Consider the following 22709-nt stretch of genomic DNA (forward strand, 5'->3'; position numbering starts at 1 on the left):
TTTTCTAAGTTCAGCCAAAATATTGTATTTTGCGTACTGTAATTTCAGCTTCATCCTTCAGTTACAGGTTATTAGAATTCTAATATTTACAGCCCCCAGTTTTAGTAGTATGAATGCAAATGCACCTTAACAATAAACATATCTTGATTATCTGTAATATTTTAATGGATACTTTGAATGACACATAGAATTTTAACTGTGTTATCATTGATTTTAGTAGCAAGCAAGATCTGATCACAATAAATTGATGTCTGTCACCCCTTTGTTTTAATAGGTTAAGTGCCCAATTTGAAAATACTACTTTGTTATGAGAAAAAGAAAATAATTGAGGGTATAATATGGGATTTTCAAGATGAAGGGAATCTTGGGGCTATTCAATCCAATCTCTTAATTTTGCACATGAGCACAGTGAGGTAGCTCAAGAAAAATTTCATGACTAGTTTCTGAATTATTTTATGTACCAGTTTTAGCATTATTCAGTTTTAAATGGTGAAGTTCAATAACTTGACTGTTATAGTTCTTTCACCAAGCATTATGAATAATCCAGTTCTAAGCGTGTGTGTTTCAAAGGAAGCAGTAAAAATAAAACCAGTGCTATCAAACAACCAATCCATAGCTTTTGCTAGCACCACTCTTCCTAGAGCAAAAGAGTCCTTTCAAGTCCATTGCTAAATTCCAGAACTAAACAGATAATGTTGGCTGTCATGGGAAAAATGTAGCTTTTCAGTTTACCAGCTATATGACCTTGAGCCAAACCAAACACTTAAACTCTGCTCAGTCTTCTCACTTGTAGAATGGAAAAACAAAGCCCATCTTATTGGCTCATTATGAAAATCAGACTAGCTTGCATAAAGTACTCATCATAGTACTGGAAGCCAATAATTACTAGTTTCCCTTTCTTCTCTTCTTTTTTATTTTCCTGTCAAGATTATATAACTAGTTAGTGTCCAGGCAGGACAAGAGTAGAGACCTTTTAATTTCGAGGCAGTGGAATCTTCTGTATTCTTACATTGTCCACATGAAAGTGTTCTCAGGAATGAAAAGCAGAAATATCTAAGGAACTTTTTTTTTTTTTCCTCAGCTTGAGAAGCAAGCCAGGGACTGGTGCCCTGTCTTAAAAATGGTGTAGTTTCTGTCTCAAATCATGAAATAATTGTAATATCAGATAAATAATTATTTCACAATTTTTTCTTAGAATGTGACATAGTTTCTTTGTTTCTTATTACTAGAGAAGGCTTAGGAATCTATGGTGGCTCAAAAATGACTAGAGAAAAATTGAGTTTATCTATTATAAACTGAGCATATTTGAATACCCTGGAAAATAGGACACAAAACAGGTTTTGGGAATTTACATATTTGAACAAAGCAAATGGATTTTAGCTGGCAGAGTCAACTAAGTGTTCAAATTAAAATACCTCTATTTCAAGGTTATCATGAGGCTATAGCAGTGGTACACCTAGCTTCTTTGATGCACAGAGAGAATAAATTTTTAATGTCTGTCCTTCTCTATGTGATAAAATTGTTGCCAGTAGTAATCGTGAAAAGATAATTAACAATCAAATTTTTAAAAGTTGTTTTTAGTCTTAAAACACATTATAATGTGTATAGAATAATACATTTACTTTTAAAAGATATTATAAAATTAAGTTAAATAATTTATACATGAACAAAAATTTACACCTACATCAAAAGTTACACATTACATCCCTCTGTATGCTGTTTTAAAATGTAAAAACAAATAAACATTCCAAGTGGTTAAAAAGACAAATACAAGTAACTCAAGTTATCTCTTTTTTTGTATTTACAATCTCTGAGCTATAATTGATTATTTCCAGTATACATGTGAATGCAGGGCTGTGTAGCATCACAGGTGTTGGGGATGTGAGCTCTAGTTATTCTTTATCTTTAATGAACTTATTTGCAAAGTGGCTGTAAGATTCTGGTTTCCACTTAGGGATGTAGAAAGCTACAAAGTGTGATTCCCATTCTTACATTGAAGAAAAGTGGGACAATTAAAAATCCCCATGTGTTTGTGAATTCATCCAAGATCTGAAGTCACAGGAAAAGCAACTGGCCCAAAATCTGGAGATAGATAAGCAGATGAAGGGAGAGAGAGAAATGAGCTCGGGCTTAGCTGGGTAGACACAATTAGGCGCTGAGAAGGGTGGTGGAAAAGTTGTTAGCGGCCAAACGTGCCCTTGTGAATGAGCATGAAGCCCCGGGGTGCTGCAGAATTTGAGAGAGTCCACATCCTCTTCAGATTTGTATCTATAAATCCCATTGAGCTCTCACAGAAAGGACTGGAGGATGCTTTTGAAAACAGATCCAGGAAGTGGGGAACTCAAGGAAGAGAGGAGCAACTCCTCCAGGATGGTCATGAAACTATCCAGACACTTGGTACCTATTTCCCCTATAAAACAAAATCTTTTACTGTTGGGGGAAGGGTAATAAATCTTCTTGCTCTTAGAGCACTTGTGAGTATCCATGGCAGCTATGGGAAGGAAACAGGAACATACATAAATGAAAGCTCGACATAGAAAAATAACAAAGAATACGTATCACACAAAAACAAAGAGGTGGACTTATCATTTTCAAATTACCAAACACAAAAACAAACTCTTACAGGCAGTTACAGAAAAAGAAACATATGCAGAGGAACAAAGATAGTAGTGACAGGGGACTTCTTGTCAGAAACCATGCAAGCTTGGGGAAAATGAAGTGATGTATTTGAAGGCCTGAAAGAGATAGATGTTAGCATTGAATTCTATATCCAGCAAAAAGTATATTCCAAACATGAAAACAATTAAGGATTTTTATGAGACTATTCATTACAGCAGACCTACCCTAAATAAATGTAAAGGAAGTTCTTTAGACAAAAGGAATGCGATACTTGACAAATTTGAATCTACACAAAGAAATGAAGAGCAATGGAAATGGAATAAATTAAAGTATAATAACATTATAGTTTTATTTTTAGTTGCTCTAAAAGTGACTGTTTAAAACAAAATTAATGGCAGTAGATTGTGTGTCTATAGGAAACGTGTGTGTGTTTATGCATAAGTAAAATGGCACAAAGAATGAGAGGAAAGAGCTTGGAATTTAATGTTTTAAATTCCTTAAATTCCATGTAAAGTGGTACAATATTGTTTGAATGTAAACTCTGGTTGATTAAAGATATGTAATGTATACAATAGGACAACCACTAAAAATCAAAGTATACAAATAGTAAAGGAAATAGAATAAAAAACAATGCTCAATAAACAAAACAGAAAGCAGAAAAAAGAGGCAAAAACAAGAACTGATAAAGCTAATGAAAATTGCTTAGAAAGTTGGTAGATTTATATCCAGCAATGTAAAAGATCATGTTAAATGTGACCTCTTTAAATTAACCAGTTAGAAGGTAGAGATTGTCAGATTGTATAAAAACTGAGGCATGACTAATCTATAAGAAACCACTTTAAAGATAAGACATTGACAGGTTAAATATAAATGAATGGGAAAGGTATTCTATGCAAACACCCATCAGATGAAAACTGGATCAACTTTACTGATATTAGACAAAGTAGGCTTTAGGACAAGAAATAATATCAAGGATAAAGACAGATATTACACAATGAAAAAGTAATTATATCCTAAGTTTAAAAATGCTAAATATATAGGCACATAAAGCATTTCAAAATACATAAATTTTTAAAATGACAGACTGAAAGGGGAAGAAATCCACAATTGTAGTCGATGTCAATGCTCCTTTATCATAGTCGACAGAACAAGTAGATAGAAAATTAGGATATAGAAAACCTGAACAAAACTATTACCAGCTTGACCAAATTGACATTTATAGAACAACAGAAGATACATTATTTTAAAATGCATAAGGAAAATTGAACAAGATAGATCATCTTCTGTGTCATAATAGAAGCCTTCAGAAATTTAAAAGAAACTGTATGATCGTATAATAATGTGATTAAACTAGAAATTACAGAAATAGATCTGAAAAAAATTTAAACAACACACTGCTACATAACCCGTAGGTCAATAGGAAATCTCAAGGGATATTAAAAATATTTTAATGAATGAAAATAAAATAATTTATAAATAAAAATATTTAACTGAATGAAAATAAAAATATAACATATCAAAAGTTTGTGGATTGCAGCTAACATAGTACTTACAGAAAAACTTACAGAATTTAATGTTTATGTTAGAATAAGTGTTTAAAATTAATTTATACTTCTACCCTAGAAAATAGAAAAAAGACCTAATTAAATCCAAATACAGGAGAAGTAAGAAAAATAATAAAGATTAGAGAAAAAATTAGTGAAACTGAAAAGAGAAAAACAATAAAGAAAGTCAACAAAACCAAAAGCTGATTATTTGAAAATAACAATAAAATTGATTTATTTTTAAGCAGACTGATCAAGAAACATATAAGACATACAAATACTACCAGCATCAGCATGAAATAGCATACATAATGTCCAACACTATGCATGTTAAAAAGATAGTAAGCTTATGATATCAGCAGGTCTATGCCTGTTAAGTTCAGGAACTTAAATGTAATGGGCCAAGTTCTTGAAAGACACAATCTGCCAAAATCAATTAAAAAGAAATAGATAACTTGAATAGCCCAATATTGGTCAAGCAAAGTGAATCATAGTTAAACATTTGTAAAAAGGAATATTCTAGGCTCCTATGATTTTACTAGCAAATTCTACCAAACTCTTAAGGATAAAATAATGCTAATTCTATACTCCCTCTTCCAAAAACTAGAAGATTAGAGAATACATTTCAAATCACTTCATTAGGGCAACATTTTCCTTATCCTAAAAGTAGACAAAGACCTTACAACAAACAAAACTACTTGCCAGTGTGATTTATAAACATAGACCACCAAATCTTTAATAGAATATTAGTAAATGGAATCCAATATATAAATACATACAAATATAATACTTAACAACCAAATGAGGTATGTCTCAAGATACAAGTCTGATACAACATTAAAAACTCAACCAATGTATTTCACTGTATTCACAGACTAAATATTGTTAAGATTGGCAATTCTCTCTACTTTTATCTATAGATTCAATGCAATCCCTATCAAAATCTGTGCAAGCCTTTTTGCTGATGTCAACATACTGATTCTAGAATTTATATAGAAAATCAAAGGAACTACAAAAGCCAAAATAAGTTTTAAAAAGAACAGAGTTGGAGTTCTCAGAATACTTGATTTCCATATTTACTATAAATTACAGTAATCAAGACTGTGGTTGTAGCAGAAGAATAAGCCTGGAGTTAGGCAAAGGTTTTTCTGGTAGATACCACAAAACAACTATTAAAGAAAAAACTTGATAAATTGGATTAAGATCAAAACCTTTTACTCTTCAAAAGATACTGTTAATAGAACAAAAGGCAAATCACAAATTGGGAGAGAATATTTGCAAATTACATTTGTGACAATGAACTTCTATCCAGGATATACATACATATATATATATATGTATATGTATACAAATTGTGTATACATATATATCCATACATAAATGTATATATAACAGTTTATGTGTGTATATACATATGTATCCTGGATATATATATGTGCACATATATATGTTGACATACATATATTGTTTTTATATATACATATATATGACAATGAACTTGCATCCAGGATAAACATACATATACATGTATATATAAATTTATAAACATATATGTAGAAATATAGGTATATTTGTATGTGTATGTGTACATATGTATATATAATTATATATGTTATATATTCATATATAAAAATGACTCTGCCGGGCGCGGTGGCTCACGCCTGTAATCCCAGCACTTTGGGAGGCCGAGACGGGCGGATCACGAGGTCAGGAGATCGAGACCATCCTGGCTAACACGGTGAAACCCCGTCTCTACTAAAAAAATACAAAAAACTAGCCGGGCGAGGTGGCGGGCGCCTATATTCCCAGCTACTTGGGAGGCTGAGGCAGGAGAATGGCGTGAACCCGGGAGGCGGAGCTTGCAGTGAGCTGAGATCCGGCCACTGCACTCCAGCCTGGGTGACAGAGCGAGACTCCGTCTCAAAAAAAAAAAAAAAAAAAAAAAAAAAGACTCTGAAATTTCAATACAAAAATGGGTAAAAGAAGATAGATGTATTGCAAATAAGCATATGAAAGGATATGCAGTATCATCAGGGCAGAGTTACACTGCCATAAGCCAGGTAATGCCCAAGATTACCTGCAACCACCAGCAACCGGGAGAGAAGCATGAAACAATTTCTCCCTCAGGTCCTCCAGAACTAACCAACCTGATTTCAGGTTCTAGCCTTCATCACTGTGAGAGAATAAATTTCTGTTTTTTTAAGCCACCGAGTTTGTGGTGCTTTGTTATGGAAGATTCAGGAAACTAACACATAACAAATAAATTATTTTGAAAAATGAGGTGTTTTTTGAAGCCATATTATTAACACTGTAACATAGATTACCTTGCCACAATAATATAGCAACCTAATCCTCTGAGGTCTGCTAAAGCTCTTACTAACCTTAGAAAACATTGTAAAAGATAGTCTGAATACTATTTTTTAAAGATATATTTATCTTTAAACAAGGTTACACAGGCTATTTGATAATTCTTGACAGTCAGAAATCAATTCCTATTCAATGAGTTTTCCTAAATGGAAGAAAATGAATCATGGAACCCTTACTGGGCATAAGGTTTAGAAAGAATGTAAAGGCAGATGGCCCTGTCTGACATTAGCTGTCATCTTTGCCTCCAAACAGATGCTAAGGAAGAAGCTGAAAACACATTACAGTGTCTGACACAGTGTTAGTTTAAGCATGTGCCTAAGATGCTGATATGGGTTATGAGAAAATGGGGCCTCCTAGCCAAAGTTTTGCAAATTCTAAGCTAAAAAAAATTAAAAATATTTTTCATGATAGGACATATGAGGCTCATTAGTGTGCTGATGTATATCATGACACATTAAAACAGAAGATAGCAGAGTCTGTTCCGTGTTTATTTTACTCTAGAATCTTCTGTGAAGAGAGTTTCATGAAACTGAGCCTTCATGAACTCTCTTCAGGGGATAAGCTACTTAGAATATTTCTTCTATTGATGCTTCATTGGGTCAGTTTGGAAGGGATGCATCTCTCCCTATCTTGTATACATTTTGTTTATTTTCCCCCATCTTTCTATTTTTAACCTTCTAACCTTTAAAAAGATGTTACCTTTGACCTGCAAATTACTTCCCATCTCTATTGTATATACTTTAGGATCTAAGATGTCCTATTCAATATAAAATTTTAAAAATCACATTAAGTAGTCTTTCATTCTTGATTCACCAAATTATTGCTACCATAATGCTTTATGTTCTAAATCGTTTCTATTTTCTTTAATGTTTATATGAAGACTGTTTATTGGTGTGGAACCTTAAGAAACAGCTGATATTCAACTTATGAAAGTGGCAATTCCATATGGTTCAACCTAATACACTAATGTGATTAAAGAGTCAGCACAGTTTCCAAGATAGTTGATTTATCAAAGAGCCTTAGCCACTGCAGGAATTTGGCTTAATGCTTTTATAAATAGTCTAGGTGGTTGACAGGAGAGATCACTTTTGCTTATAAATGATACCAAGTTGGCCAAGATTGACAATATCTTGTAAGGCCAGGTAGGAATGCAAAATGATGCAATCAATTTGGCGAAGTAATGTGTGCCGAATAGAATGAATTTCAATTAAGATACTTGCAAGGTTTTGTTTATACAATAGAATAATTAATTTTATAAATGCAACAGAAATAGGAACATTTACATGGACTGGGCCACATAAAGAGCAGTTTTAAAATCACAGCCAATCACAGATTCAGACTCTGCCGAACATGCCCAGATGGGCAGCTTCCAAGCCATTCATACTGACCAACCATCTGGACCTTATCCCTTGGATTTCAGCTACCACGTTGAATCGGATCAATGACTTCATGTGGCCTGTGAATCTTAGACATTTAGACATAGTAGTATTGTCTTGAGTAATGTATGTACACTCTTCCTGTAACTCATTCAAAATCTGTTCAACTTTCAAGGGCCAGTTAACCATCAAGGAAGTCCAGAAAGTCTCTACTATTATGTCTATAGGTCATAGACTATATCGCTCAACTTAACTCGAGGTGACAATCACTTCTGGCTGAAATCACACCAGCTTCTTTGTATATTAGCCTTGACTTTGAAGTTTATAAGTTCTTTGAGGACAAGGACTAAGTGCTGCACATGTTTTGTACTTCTGTCAGACTAATGTGCAATCAATAAAAACTAGTAGGCTTCATCAAGCAGGACTTAATAACGTTACTGATCACAACAATGAAAACAACATTCATTAAAGCAAAATGACTATTGAGAACATTGAAGATTGAGACATTTCTGTGGAGGTGGATGAATATGAAACAAAATATATACATATTTTATGACCATATTACTGAAGTTGGTATATAATATATCCATAAATTTCATTACATGCTTAATTCGAGTAACTGTAAGGCCAGTGTTTAGTAGAGTTTCATGTAAGAATCTTCATTCAAGGTTTGTGGTTTAGTGTGTTATGTAAAATACAGTTAAGTAGAAGTATTTTTTCATTGGACTTTTGTCTCTTAAGTACTGAGATGCTGGATAGAATGTTTTTTCAGTGCTGAATTTTCTGACCATGTGATTTATTACGCTTTTTAATGTATTATCCTAATGTCTTCATAAATTAATGTTTTCACAATCATTTATCAGTTGATTATTGAAATAAAATTTTCACATTCCATTGCATTTTATATAATAGCGTTACCCCTCAGCCACTGTGATATACATGAGTTTCAATTTATTACAGCTCAGTCCCAAATCAATGTCACTGTTAAGAGTATGTGTTATAGTAATGGTTATCTTTGGAAAACAATTTGAGTCTGACTAGATGTTGTTCAATCCTCAGGCCATGGTAAGTGTGACTGTGGCAAGTGCAAGTGTGACCAGGGATGGTATGGGGATGCTTGCCAGTACCCAACTCACTGTGACTTGACAAAGAAGAAAAGTAACCAAATGTGCAAGAATTCACAAGACATCATCTGCTCTAATGCAGGTAAGAAGTATACCCTGTGAAAATGCTTAAGTGAAATAATCAAATTTTGTTTTTAATGGAAATATGTGGGCATGGAGAAATGTCGAATCTCTGAGTGAGTCTGCTTTTGAGTGTGTTTTTTAGAAGTGAAATTCAGATAAATCAATAGAAAAAAATGCCATCTTGCTGAGACAGGCAAGTCTGATACTTTCCAGCTGTTCCAAATGCCTCCTTCTAGCAGGATATTCACTGGAAACAACATCCCAACAACATTTTACGTAAATTGTGAGCCATGATATTGAATACCGGATTACATCTGTTAAAAGGGATTTATATAAACCGACTTAATTATTTTCTGTTACAGATCAAGGGTGCTTTGAATTTTTACCTTCACAAAATGGAACCAAATACTTTAAGTCTGATAGAAATTTCAGATATACTGGTTATAAACTCCTTGAAGGATATAGTCTCAGAAAGATTTTTTGTTTGATCAAAATATTTTTTGTTTTATAGAAGTTATTCAAAAATACTTTTTACAAAATTATAGAGATGCTATTAAAATTGATTAGCAAAATCATATAAAAGAGTTGCAGTTTAGGTTTCAATGGTATTTAGTGAGTGTTACCTAAATTAAATACTATTTTTACATTTGGGCAGGTGAAACCTCAAAATCAGTTTTTCTCAACCATGGTTGAACATCAGCATCCCAAGGGGAAAGGAATAAACCGTCAGTTCTCGTGTAGTACAGCAGAGGTTCTGTTTCAAGTGCTTTGGTGTCTGGCCTTGACTTTGGTGGTTTTTTTAAAGCTCTCTGGGTGATTTTAATATAGATCGAGTGTGCAACCCATTGCTCTAAATGCTAAAGGTGAGGATTTGACTTCACGAATGAGTACCTTTCCTCCCGAAGCTCACATTGTCGGTAGGGCCCACCTCTAACTAGAGCTGAGAACTCCCCACAGTCTGATTGCAACAGATTGTGTGTTTTAGACTGAGCTCAGTAAAGGTGTTTTGCTGATAGGAATCAGGACCATATCCAAAGCGAGGTGTGAGTGGATCCGTCAGGGGTCATGACAAATGGTCTTAGCAGTTAGGTCCCTTTCTGTGTTCATGATGTTCTCATCATATTTCTCTAGCACTTCAGTCTTTCTTTCTTCTTAGTAGGATTCCTCTACTTCCAATTCATAACACCCACCCCTCCAAACACACACACACACACACACACACACACACACACACACACACACACCATAGTGTCTTTCATCTTGAAAAAATTCTTTTCAAATTTATTTCAGAAACAAGACCTGAATTCTGTTTTGGGTTTGAAATCTATTTTTGGATTTATTTATTTGTTGTTTGCAAATCAAATTTAGGGTTTTATTTTTTAAAGAACATTATAATCAAATGCAGTAGTCTAGGATTCTAAAGATGTTTAATATTAAGGAATCTAAACATGTAATTCACCACATTAACATATCTTAAAGGAGAAAACATACAGAAGTGTTTCAGTGGATGATAAAACATATTCAATACAATATAAATGCATTTCTAGGACATCTGTACTCTCTCATTTTTTAAGCATGGATGCAATACCTTTATTCATAATCTGGTTTAGTCAAGTGACCCAATAGTGTCCTCTATAGCATTTTTCTCTCCTTGCAGGATTCAGTCTATTGAAAATGTTATGTTTATATCTCTCTTTAGTCTTCCTTAAGCTGGGCCATTTCCACAGACTTTACCTTTGGAGCATTGAAACTTGTGAAGAAAGTTGTCCCCATTTTATTAAAAGAAAAGTGTACTTATCTTGGATTTGTCTTATGTCTCCCACGATTAGATTCATCATACACATTCTGAGGTAAAACATTGGAGAAATGGTTTCATATTCTCCAAATGTTTCATATGGAAGCACATGATGTCCATATGCTCATAGTGGTGATGTCAGTTTTGATGAGATGGTCAAGGTGTTGGCTGGTGTCTCAACTGTGTTATTTCTGACTTACCCTCTTCACAAATGTGCATTCTATGAGGAAACACTTTAAAAACATACATGTATCACATTCCTCACTAAAATTACCCTAGATTTATCATCCACTGATGACAATAACCTGATACAGTATTGACAATGATGACTGGAAAATGATGATTTAAGAACTGTAACATTCTCTCCGAATGGACTAGTTGGCACTCAGCATTCTATCACAAACAGGAATCCTCTCTCATTTACCAGTTATTTGATATTTCATTTACTTAGTGACTTCTTATCAGTCTAGAAGCACAATTCTTATTTCAGTGATTTGTTATTCATTTTGTACAAAATTATTCTGGTGCACAGAGTTTTCCAGATTAGGTATTAGAGCCCATCGGGCTAGCTTTTGTGTTTTTGTGACATGCCTCCCTTTTTTTTTTGTTTTTGGTTTGTTTTTGCAATTCTTGTTGGCATAATAACACATTCCAGGGTCATATTGGACCTGCTTCACCACACCTTTGGAATCAGCCACTTATCCAAATAGCCCTGATTCCTTTTAGTGAAAATGGTATTTGAATAAAAATTGTGAGCACTAGGAATGCTTATTTCCACTGGAGTGTATTTGCTTCTTGGCCCTTTCTGCAAACAGGCTTGTGTCAAAAAGGTAGATTGAATCATAATACAATTTTTATTTTATCTGAGCAAACAATGATTCGTGAATCAGGAAGCTCCAAATCAGAAGTGGTACAGGAGCTTCATTGAGGGAATGCAAGTGGGAGGCTTTTATAGGGTGAACAGAAAAAGAAAGCAAAGAAAAATAGTTGATTGGCTAACATTATATGGTTGCCTTATTTAGTCTATCCTTTTGGAAAGTCCCTAGTTATATAATTATAAGTTTGTTGGTTGCTTCTGACTGGTTAAACGTAAGTTCTGTTCTTCTTTAATGTAGACATTTACAAGATATAACTTAAGGTAAGTTTCACTTATTTTTGAGTATCAGGCAAAGTTAGGATTGTTTATGGGGCCTCAATGGCTTAGTCTGCTCAGGGCTTCTTTAGGCCTTGTCTCCATTTTAATTTATCTTGACACTAGTAAATATATGCCTGTGCATATACACACAAATACATATACGCATACCTGCACAAACATATGCATGTACACATACATGCATATTTTAGAAATCATGAATTTACACCAATACATCTAATTCTAGTCCATCCTCACAGGATTACTTCTTGTTTTCTCCATTCCATATTTGCATGTCCCATTTTCACAGGGAGAACCCTGTATCCCAATACCTCCAACATATTTACTTATTTGCTCAATCCTATACTACATCTCTAGTTACTTCTAGAAGTGCTGCAGACACACCACTAGACCAAGAAAATCTACCAGAAGAGATTAGGATTTGCAGTCCACCCCTCTCCACTTCCCCCCACTCAGTGTACCTCAATCATGCCCAAGATTGGGGTATGTAATCGAATACTGTGTTATAAGTTACTCAGACTTATTTTATTTTCTTCTCTTTTCACGTGGTTACGGCACTTGTTTGAAATACAAGTTGGCTTATTTATTTCATATCACTTTCAACTTTAGGTTTTATAATCCCTTCCCATCTGTATTAATATATTTTATAATGTATAGTACACTAACTTGCTTCTAAAAGTCAAAGCTATGCAGAAAAGCATACTCAGAGAATCATCACTCTCTTCGTCAAACCTTGCACCTGGCTTACCCTCACCTTATAGATAACCAACTTTATCGCTTTCTTCCTTTTCTGTGCATGTATTTCTTTTTGTGTAAAGATAAATAGAAATATTTGTGTGTTATTGTTTCCCATTTTTTTTCCTGTGCAATGGTTGTGCTTTCCATGTGTTCTTTTGCACTCTGCTTTTACCACTCAATATAATCTCCTGGAATTCACTCCAAATCAGTTAATAGAAATCCTTCTGGTTATTTTTTCAAAAACATAAGACTGGATTCTATGTACGCAATGTAATTTATTCAATTGAGCTCTTATGCTTGAGCATTTAGACAGTTGTCAGTATTTTGGATTGTAAATAATACTGCACAGAATGATCTAGTGTACAGATATTTTTATATTTTTGGAGGTGTATATTCAAGGCAAATTACCAGAAATGCAATTGGCCAAAGGATACATTTGTATTCAGTGTTACATTTAATCTTTTCTGTCTCATTTACTCTTGTCTAAATATCTAAGCCTTTCATGTTTACTTTGGCAATCTCATTCTCCCTGTCTTTCTTTTAATACCCACTTCCACCATCCGAGTTCAGGACCACTTCCCCCAAATCGTATTAGCCTATGAAGTCTCTCTATTAATCTTTCCTTTTCATATCACGGTGTGGTTTTCTCGAGTAGTTTGGAGCAGAAGGGGAAGAGGAGTTAAATGGATTGGGGAATGAGACTGAAGGGCAGGATGAGATAGAACTGGGAACCAAAGTGTTCCAGAGGCTTACTTTCTGGGAAAACTAGAAGAGAGGTCTAGTGTGCAGAGCAGAGTGAGGCCCCAGCACCACTGCACAGGGGTGTGGGCTGCTGTACACGTCTGGTCAGTCATCCTAGAGAGAGTCAGCTCTATTGGGCACTATGAGAAATAGGGGCTAAAATAATCTAGTGTAAGGCAGAAGACCAATCCTAGAAGCTGAAATAACTGGCAACCACGAGAGAGAAGCTGTGTGTCATAGCATGAGCACAGGAGTCTGGAGCTTTTGCCTGGGTGTCCATATGCCATGTCTTGGAGGCTCAGTTGTGAATTCTGTTTTATGGGTGAGACAGGAAGTCTCTGAGCTGTTGTAAACTTCCCACATCAGCCAGGAATGGTTCTGACGTGTGGATGAGAGGAAGCTGCCTATGGGGGACTTCAGTGAGGAGTCATAGAATTTGGAGACAGAGGCTGTTCCTTCCCATCTTTCCTGAAAAACTTCCCCATACACAACCCTAACCAAGTGACTTCCTGTTCTCATACTGCATATGAGAGACCCATCTTATATATTGTTACATGTATAATATTTATATAGGTTTATATTTGTATTTATAAAACAAGAAAACATATGACAGAAAGACTTTTGCAATAGACTTGTGGCAAATGCTATACGAAATGTATTAATAGGGTATCTCTTTCTTCCTGGTCTATGATTTACTTAATTTTAAGCATCTCATTATTTTCTATAGCACCTAGTTCCTTGCCAATAGCATAATAGATAACAAGAAAGCTTAATGGCTGGATATGTGGGTGGTTGAGAGACAGAATGAATAAATGTGAAAATGAAAAAGGAGGGTGATAATTAGAGAATAAAAACTAGATGAAGCAATAGCATAAATTATAGCATTAGATTTCAAATTACTTTTATGAATTGAGATAGCTTTTAGGGAAAAATGCAATAAAATGAAGTTTAATAGCAGGAAAATTCACATGAGTATTTGCAAGGTAGAAAAATAAATTTGGCAAAATCACCATTTGTATGTAACTATGAGAGAAAATTTTATAGATAATAGTGAGTTACAAGTGATCTGGGTAACAGAATCATACAGAGGATATGAAAACGAGGATATTGTCAGCGTCCGTAAATATATTTTCTGGAGAAAATGTTTTGAAGTATGACGAATATACTCTGTATCTTAATGGGAGAAGAGGAAGAACCTGGAATTTTCTCAAATCCTACTATGTACTAGGTTCAGCAGTGCTTCTAGAAACATGACTGGGTACATATTCATCACTTGGTATTGGCAGCAGTTCTATGAAGCAGAGATTATTTGCAGATATGGAATCTGGGAATTAGAAATGAAAGCAATGCCTTTAAAAATGCATAGCTCATGAAGATTAAAACTCTGAATTCAGCTACAGCTCTACCTTACTCACAAGTTCATGCTGTTTCTAATACATCACATATGGATTTGCCAATATCTAGTAATTCAAACCAAATTATAAACAGCATCTTTGGTTCCTCACCATCCTTTGCCCTTTACAGTCAGTCACCAAATGCCCTCTACTGTCTCCTAAAAATATCTCCGAATGCATTTGGTCCTTTCTAAACTTAACACGTCATGTATCTAGCCACTGTCTTCTTTCCTTCAGATAAATCTAACAGCCCTTTAACCTATTTCTTTGTGTCCACTTTTGCCTCATTTTAGTTCATGCATTCTTATGCTATTGCTTCATTTAGTTTTTGTTACCTGACAACCAGAGTAATCTAGTTAAAATTCATATGTGATCACAGGACTCCCTTGCTTCTGTGTCTTCCATTTGTTGTTGGATTAAAGCTGGAAATCTTTAACATGACTTATAAGACTTCCATGAACTGCACCTCGGGTTGCTTTATTCATTTCATGCCACTTTTCACGCTGTTCTGTATACCTCAATCCCATGTGATGTTTTCTCTTCACCTCCTTTTTTATTGCAGAGCCTGTGCTATTGTCTCGTGCTGGAAGTGAGCCTCTTTGCCATCTCACTTATCTTAACTATGCATTTTCACTTGGCTTTTAGTTCTCAACTACTTCCTCAGGGACTCTGACTTTGACCTCCTGGTCTCAGTTAAATCCCCTTGCTGTGTGCTTCTGCAACACTTTGCACTTCTGTATTTATTTTATCACATTGGTTTTTGCTCATATAAAACTCTGAGAGGAGGGTTATGGCTGACTTGATCCCTGTTGGATTTTCAGAGTCCGGGGTGGTTTCTTGTGAGTGATCAAGTCTCGGTGGATACATGTTGATGGCTGTGATAAGCATTAAAACTCAAAAGAGATGCATTAAAAAGGGAATTTCTCAAGTGGGCATTCTACCTGTCAATATTATTTGAGTGCAATGTTAATGTTGGTGAAATTACTTTTGGGGGATGTGGTAGAATCTTCAGACTTGGGTGAGTATGTGGCTCGTGGTACACCAGATAACTACCATGCCTCTCTAATTCTGAGGTCCCCTGAGAATGTGGTGAGGTCCCAGCAATCCATGCCTAAGGAAATCCACTCTGGTTCCATTATTGTAAGGACATGTGTATCAGTGTAAGTTAATGCTGAGGAGGGGAAATTATCAGGGCACATATGATTTTTATTTATGCATTTGATAATAAATTACTTCTGCAAATATTTACTACATAAATAGTATGTTCAAACATTGTGCAAAGCATTGAATAAATACTGGTGAGGAAGATAAGCAAGGTTGTTTCCCTCCCAAAGCTTAGAATTTCCTGCTTTATTTCCCTTCAGACCCAGGTGTGATCAGAAGACCTTCATGCATTGGTTGGATGGCTATGTGTAAAGTAGCTCTGCGCTTGAAGAGGTCAAATTTACATTCATTAAACCATTAGAGGTCAATAATAATAGTTGTGTGATGTAAAATGTAATTGCCATGCTACAGTAACCTCAAGAAAGAGTAGCATGCACTTTACCTCACCATGCCCACAGAAATATCTAATTGAAATATTAAATCGATGTGGATTATCTACTCTCTTAAAAGAACGGGTATAAAAATCCATTAATTATAATTTTATATGCATGTAACAAATAGTCTTTTTTGTTTTCATGGTTTAGGTACATGTCACTGTGGCAGGTGTAAGTGTGATAATTCAGATGGAAGTGGACTTGTGTATGGTAAATTTTGTGAGTGTGACGATAGAGAATGCATAGATGATGAAACAGAAGAAATATGTGGAGGTATGTATATTGGCTCTGTAGAAATTAATAAAAGTACCTGTTTTTTCACCTATTACATTGTTCTTTTATCTCTACATAAATTTCTGCTCTAGGTGTACTAATTCAGTTTAAACCTATGTTTATCTGGAAAACATTTCACATAAGGAGAGTGAGACTATGGCATTAAGAGTAGACTAGTACTTTTTAGATGCAAAGCCAAATTATCCCCTGAGGAGAGCTGTGTCATTATGGCAACAGACCAATTGCATAGCTCTGAAGTAGTCCTAGTAGAATACCATCTCCTCTGCTCACCTTAGCCACTTTTATTCTCCTTTCTCCTACTCTCTTAAGTGTATATTTTCATTTCTTTGTTTTTCCCTTCCTAAAACATGCGTCTCACATCCTACTGGGGACACTGAAGGTCAATAGGGTTATTAGCCTAGAGTTTACCTCTCCATCTACGTCCCTACACACTTAGATAACATTTCCAATGACCTTTTCTATGTACCACCATTACTGAATTCATTTTTCTGTTGTAGCAGTTCTTGCATGTTTGCTAGTGACAAATTCTGCAATAAGTGCTTTACATTCATTATATTTTCTCTCACAACATCACTCTAGGGTAAGAATTATGTTTATGTTCATAGATAGATGTGGAACCTGGGACTTGAATAAATTAGGTAATGAACCCAGGGTCAGTCCACCAATGATAGTAGAATTTGGGCTCGTGTCTGTGTTCCTGACGCCTCACCACTCCCGACTGCATCAGTGCCTCAGAGCTCAGAGCTCCACAAGAGGGGTCTCTCCTCACCACTTGTAGTTTTCATCTCTTCTGCTCAACCTGCAAGCCTGTGCCCAGAGTTTCCATTTGCAACCTTGACTGGCATAGGAAAAGGAAAGTAGAAAGCAGAGAGAATCATTCGGTTTAGGTAAATTCTTCTCTGCTATGATTAAACTTATATTTGACTCCTATCTGATGGGATTCCAGCTGAAGGAATACTGCCCCACATGCAGAAATAGTAGTTTTAGAAGTATTGTTTTTCTAGAAGGATTAGGACCCAATGGGGCCAGGTGGAACCAGAGACCCCTGAGAAAGTGTGGCTAGCATAGGACAAGCTTGTTCCTTTGTTTACATTTTGGTAGCTTAAATTCCTATGAGTCATACAAATACACTTATTTTAGGCCTGACTGGCCTTTCCTCCTTGATCTCCTGGCTGTACAACCCACCTGGATAAAGCAAACAAACACAAAATTGTTGTTTTCATTTTTCCAAGCCAATGACCTAAGCAAGATGCTGCTCAGACAAGTCTCTCTTAAAGGGCTCAATCCAAAATAATTAGATCAATTAGACAAATCCATCCAAAAATATATGTATTTGTCCTCTTCAAGTTTAGTTTCTAATTATTACAGATGAAAAAAAAAAGAAGACTGGAACATGCTTTGGGGCCAGTGTGTGGTGACACACACCAACAAAGCAAAGTCTATTTGCATGTATACATAGAAACATGTAACTTAACACAACAGAAAATGCTTAACTTTCAAACTTTCTAGTTGTTATTTCCATTTGTTTGAGGCTTAAGCAATTTCATGGTGCAAAGTCTCTGAACAAGGACACCAGCACTCTAGTAAACACCCTCTGGGGGTGACATTGCCTGGGATTGTAAATCTTTCCATGTGTCATTCACATGAAACCAATCTGCTGAGAGATGATTCTACAGTTCATCAGTGAAGCAGTACAAATAGAGATTTTCTTGCTCTATCAGTTTGCACAAAGCAAAGAATTATGTTTATTGTGTGGAATATGTATTGTCCTAAAGCACACATTTTAATCTCAATTATTCAGATGTGTCTTGTTCAATATTTTTATTTGAGTTATGTGGATATCTGTTTAATTTTCCATATCTGCATAGATGTGTATCGTTACATAATTTTTGCTTCCTTATTTACCTCTAACTCAAAGGTTTCTTAGTAGAACCCAAATTCGATACTGACTTGTATAAATATTTAAAGAATTTGGATGTGAGAAATATAGATTTTCTATTATTTGTTAATATAGTAAGCCTTACGTATGTAGCACCTTCTGTATAAATTTTCTGAAATTACAAAGAAAATAAATTCTGTAGTCTAAAGAGGTGATTGCGTCTTACAAACCTGACTCCTAAGAAAAGCAATTAATATACACTATTGCTTTTCTTCAGTGTAATCCTTGAGTTATTGAGGCCTGTGATATATCACTAGGATGTGATTTAGTTGTGTGTGCAAGTGGACACCGTTTTAAGTTCATAAATAAAATATATAGATGATATCTTCTGTACCGATTAAATCACTTGACAGCCTTTGCACTTGCTTAAGTAAACAAATTTAAAATTCAGATTCTTTATGGAAATGGTCACTGATTGTTAGGTTAAGAAGTGATTTTCTTTGAATATCCCAATTATAACTTATTTAGACAGAAAACATGGCACTGGGTCCCTGTCTCTTTCTCTGTGTCTCACGATAGCACTCTTTCTCCTTATCTGTCTGTCTCTGTCTCTCACATGTATGTCTTCTTGATGGAAGCCTCATCTGCTGGATGTGAACAGCATAGGAGACCAGAATATTCTATTGTAATTCCTGCTTCTTAAGTGAGTTTTACAGGTCCTACTAAAGTTCTTGCCATTGGCCAGAGATACCGTAGCGTTAGAATGATAAATATGCTTATAAGACAATGAAAAGTAGTCTCATAATCAGTTTTGCATTGTCTTTGGGGGATTTTGACTGTAAGAGAAGGGAGATGGAAAGGACAAAGACTTTAGCCATAGACTGATAAAACACAAGCTCCTATAATACAGAAAGAATAGACTAAAAACAAAACAGGAGCAAGGACCTACATTTATGCTTAGGTGATATAACCACAAAGATGAGAGTACAAGAAGTAAATTTTGGGATAAATGCCATCTTTGGGGAATCTGCAGAAGGATTGCTAGATGTGGATGAGGAAAGCAATGATGGGTTAATTCACTACAGATGGCTTGGAGGCAAGTGCAGATGAGCAGGTGACAGGTTACAGAGAGGTAGGAGCTGAAAGAGGGCATCTGGACACAAAATGATGAGTGCCCTTAGCTGTCATTGGTATCCCCTTGACAAGTCGAAAGGGAGTTTGATCGTGAGGCCGAGGGCCCGTGGTATTTTATTTGTCTAAATGAGGATTAAACATGGACTAGGCTGAAAACCTCTTTCACATGGTAGAACCCAACAGCTTGTGGGACACAGTTGAGTGAAAAGATGAAATATTTCTTCTGCTTTAAAGAGTTGTTTGGTCCTTCATAATGTGTATCTAGGTAAATATGCACCATTGGTTTCTCAATAGTTGATTTCAAATGAAATATTTTAATAACTAATTCAAGAAACGTCCTTAGAGTGAATGCTCATATATATTTGGGTTTGATACGTGCATTTGAGATGGAAAAGTAATAGACTCTCGTGGTCATTCATGCCATTTCGTTAAAAATACTTTCAGTCAGTTCTCTGTCTAGGCCAAGTTAAAGGACACTTTGCTCTTTTTGTGTAATTAAGCAGGTAAAGGCACAACCATGATGTGTTTGGAGAAAGCTGTATAATTTGATGATTTTAGGCAAGGAATGTTGAACTGTGACATTATTTCAGAAGGCAAAAGTGATCACAAAAAGATAGAAAGTTAATTCTGCTTATGAAAGTTGCTTTTTTCCTCACTGTATAAAATTCATTTTGGGTAAAGGCCATGGGAAGTGTTACTGTGGAAACTGCTACTGCAAGGCTGGTTGGCATGGAGATAAATGTGAATTCCAGTGCGATATCACCCCCTGGGAAAGCAAGCGAAGATGCACATCTCCAGATGGCAAAATCTGCAGTAACAGAGGTGTGTCATTCATACATGTTACTACATAATGGGGAGGCAAACAAAGCTTTTAATTGCTAACACTTCTTTTCTTCTCTATGTCCTCTAGTGTGGGAGGAAGTTATCTTCTAATCATTTACTTTGATGTAAATCAACATTTACTATATCAACAGTCTTTTCTGTCTTGTTTTTTATTGAGTAGAAAAGAGAAAGATAAGAAAGTTGCTGTCATTCTTTAAGCTTCACTGAATAAACAGTTAACTTAGGGACTGTAATTTATTTGGCAGCCCTCCAGAAATAGCACAGTACAGCTAAAAGGCAATTCCTGTAGATACTTCTGTTAAATGTCTCTTGACTAACAGAACCATCTACAGCATGAGCATCTAATTATCCAGAGAGCATTCAGAAAACCCTCTTGTCTTAATTATGAGTAAATGGAAGGCTTGGTTGAAATGCAGATTTTATATGGACTAATTTAACTTCTGTGTGCAATAATAAAAATGTGATATTGAATGCAATAGATTTACAAAGTATGTATCCAATAGCCATATGAAATGTACACTGACTTTACAAAGGAAGTTAACAAATATATTAATATTGCTAAACTATAACTTAAAGGTAGTTAACTAACTTTTGATATAAAATCAAACAGTTTAAACATAGTTTTAAAATTCCTTGAAAATACTTAATATTACCTCTGTCATAATGATAAAGAGAGCCATCCTAAACTTTTCATTGCCTATCGATGACATTAAAAAGTGACTATACTTCTTTAAAACTAAAAAAATCAGATAGGTGGAAAACTTCTTTTTCGTTTCTATACGTGCATTGTAATAGATAATGCTAGTACAGAAACCGTAGCATACCGCCTTTCAGAAACTGACATAGAGGAACAAAATGTGCCACATTTCTTTACATAGAGAAAATAAATAAAAAGGCAGGAACTTGGAACAAAATCATGAAATCCTCTCTTTGTGAGGATTAAATCTTACAATATCATACGAATTAACCTTATGGTTTCTTTTTATGTATAAGGATGTGTTTTCTGCATGGGTCCTTTTATGCAGTAGGGGTCACAGTTACCATTTATAAGTATATGAAGCTTGAACTGTGTACTGTGGAAAATGACTATTTAGCTGTCAAAAAGAGAGAGGTGGAAAATGGAGTTGGTTGGGCCGTGGATTAAGGTCAGGTTCCACAGCAGAGTTACGTTGGCTGTGAGAGACGGCGTCCTTCAGAAACATAAGCTAAGCCACCTGCCTCCCACTTTGCTGTGCTGGGAGCGTTCTGACCTGGAGATCTGGCAGAGGCATAATAGGAAGCAGCTTGCCTCAATGAGACTCACCGCTTCTGAGACTCAGAGGTACATGAAGACAGGGCAGAAGTGGGTGCTGAGATGAGTCATTGTTTTTTCTAAAAAGGTTATACGCCTGACTACCCTGAAAGCGTTTCTGTGCCATTGCATCCATAGGTAATAGAAAGACGCTGGTCCCTGCACATACCTATCTTGTCTTCCTTTTTCCCCATCTTCAGGGGCCAAAAACCCAATGTCGCAGACATAGCCATTAATAGAACAAATGTCCTCTATTGCCCACCCAGTTTATTGAGTTTCATATTGGACCCCTTTACACATGGCTGAGAAGCTGCTGCTTTTTCACATCTGCGTGCTCCTAGTCCCTGTTCCTCTTGACCAAACTCATTTATCCTCTTATGAAAGCAATGCATATTCATTTTTAAAAATCTAGATAACAAAGTAGAGTACACAGAAAAATAAGAAAATGACCCATAAACCTAACATCCAGGTGTAACCTCCTTTTACATATTGTCACATGAACTTTCAGTCCGTATTTATTTGTTAAAATTCACTTGTGTGGCTGCCCTATCCCTGTATTTCCTTCTTATTAAAGAAAAATATCAAATCATACTGTACATGCTGATTTGTAATTTTACACTTTTATTTATTTTGTAATATATGTTATTTATCTTTCCATATTTATGGAGCAAAAACCTAATTATTACTCAGTGATTGCCAGCTAGTCCATATGTGTGTACCATTACTGCGCTAATTCCTCATTGATCAATATTTCAGTCACTAGTAATTTTTCAAAAATATAAATATAACTATATTTTATATTTCTGAACATATACT

General features: G+C 35.2%; 1 protein-coding gene across 1 annotated transcript in view; it reads left to right on the plus strand.

Annotated features, from left to right (window-relative positions):
* The window catches only part of ITGBL1 (integrin subunit beta like 1), a 245764-nt gene that overhangs the window by 92267 nt on the left and 130788 nt on the right, over nt 1–22709 (plus strand). Inside the window, exons 3-5 of the mRNA XM_028837273.2 lie at nt 8966–9112; nt 16603–16725; nt 20441–20581. Of these exons, the coding sequence (XP_028693106.1) occupies nt 8966–9112; nt 16603–16725; nt 20441–20581 (411 nt within the window). The remainder of the gene's footprint in view (nt 1–8965; nt 9113–16602; nt 16726–20440; nt 20582–22709) is intronic.

This window comes from Macaca mulatta, chromosome 17, assembly GCF_049350105.2.
Source record: "Macaca mulatta isolate MMU2019108-1 chromosome 17, T2T-MMU8v2.0, whole genome shotgun sequence".
NCBI lineage: Eukaryota > Metazoa > Chordata > Mammalia > Primates > Cercopithecidae > Macaca > Macaca mulatta.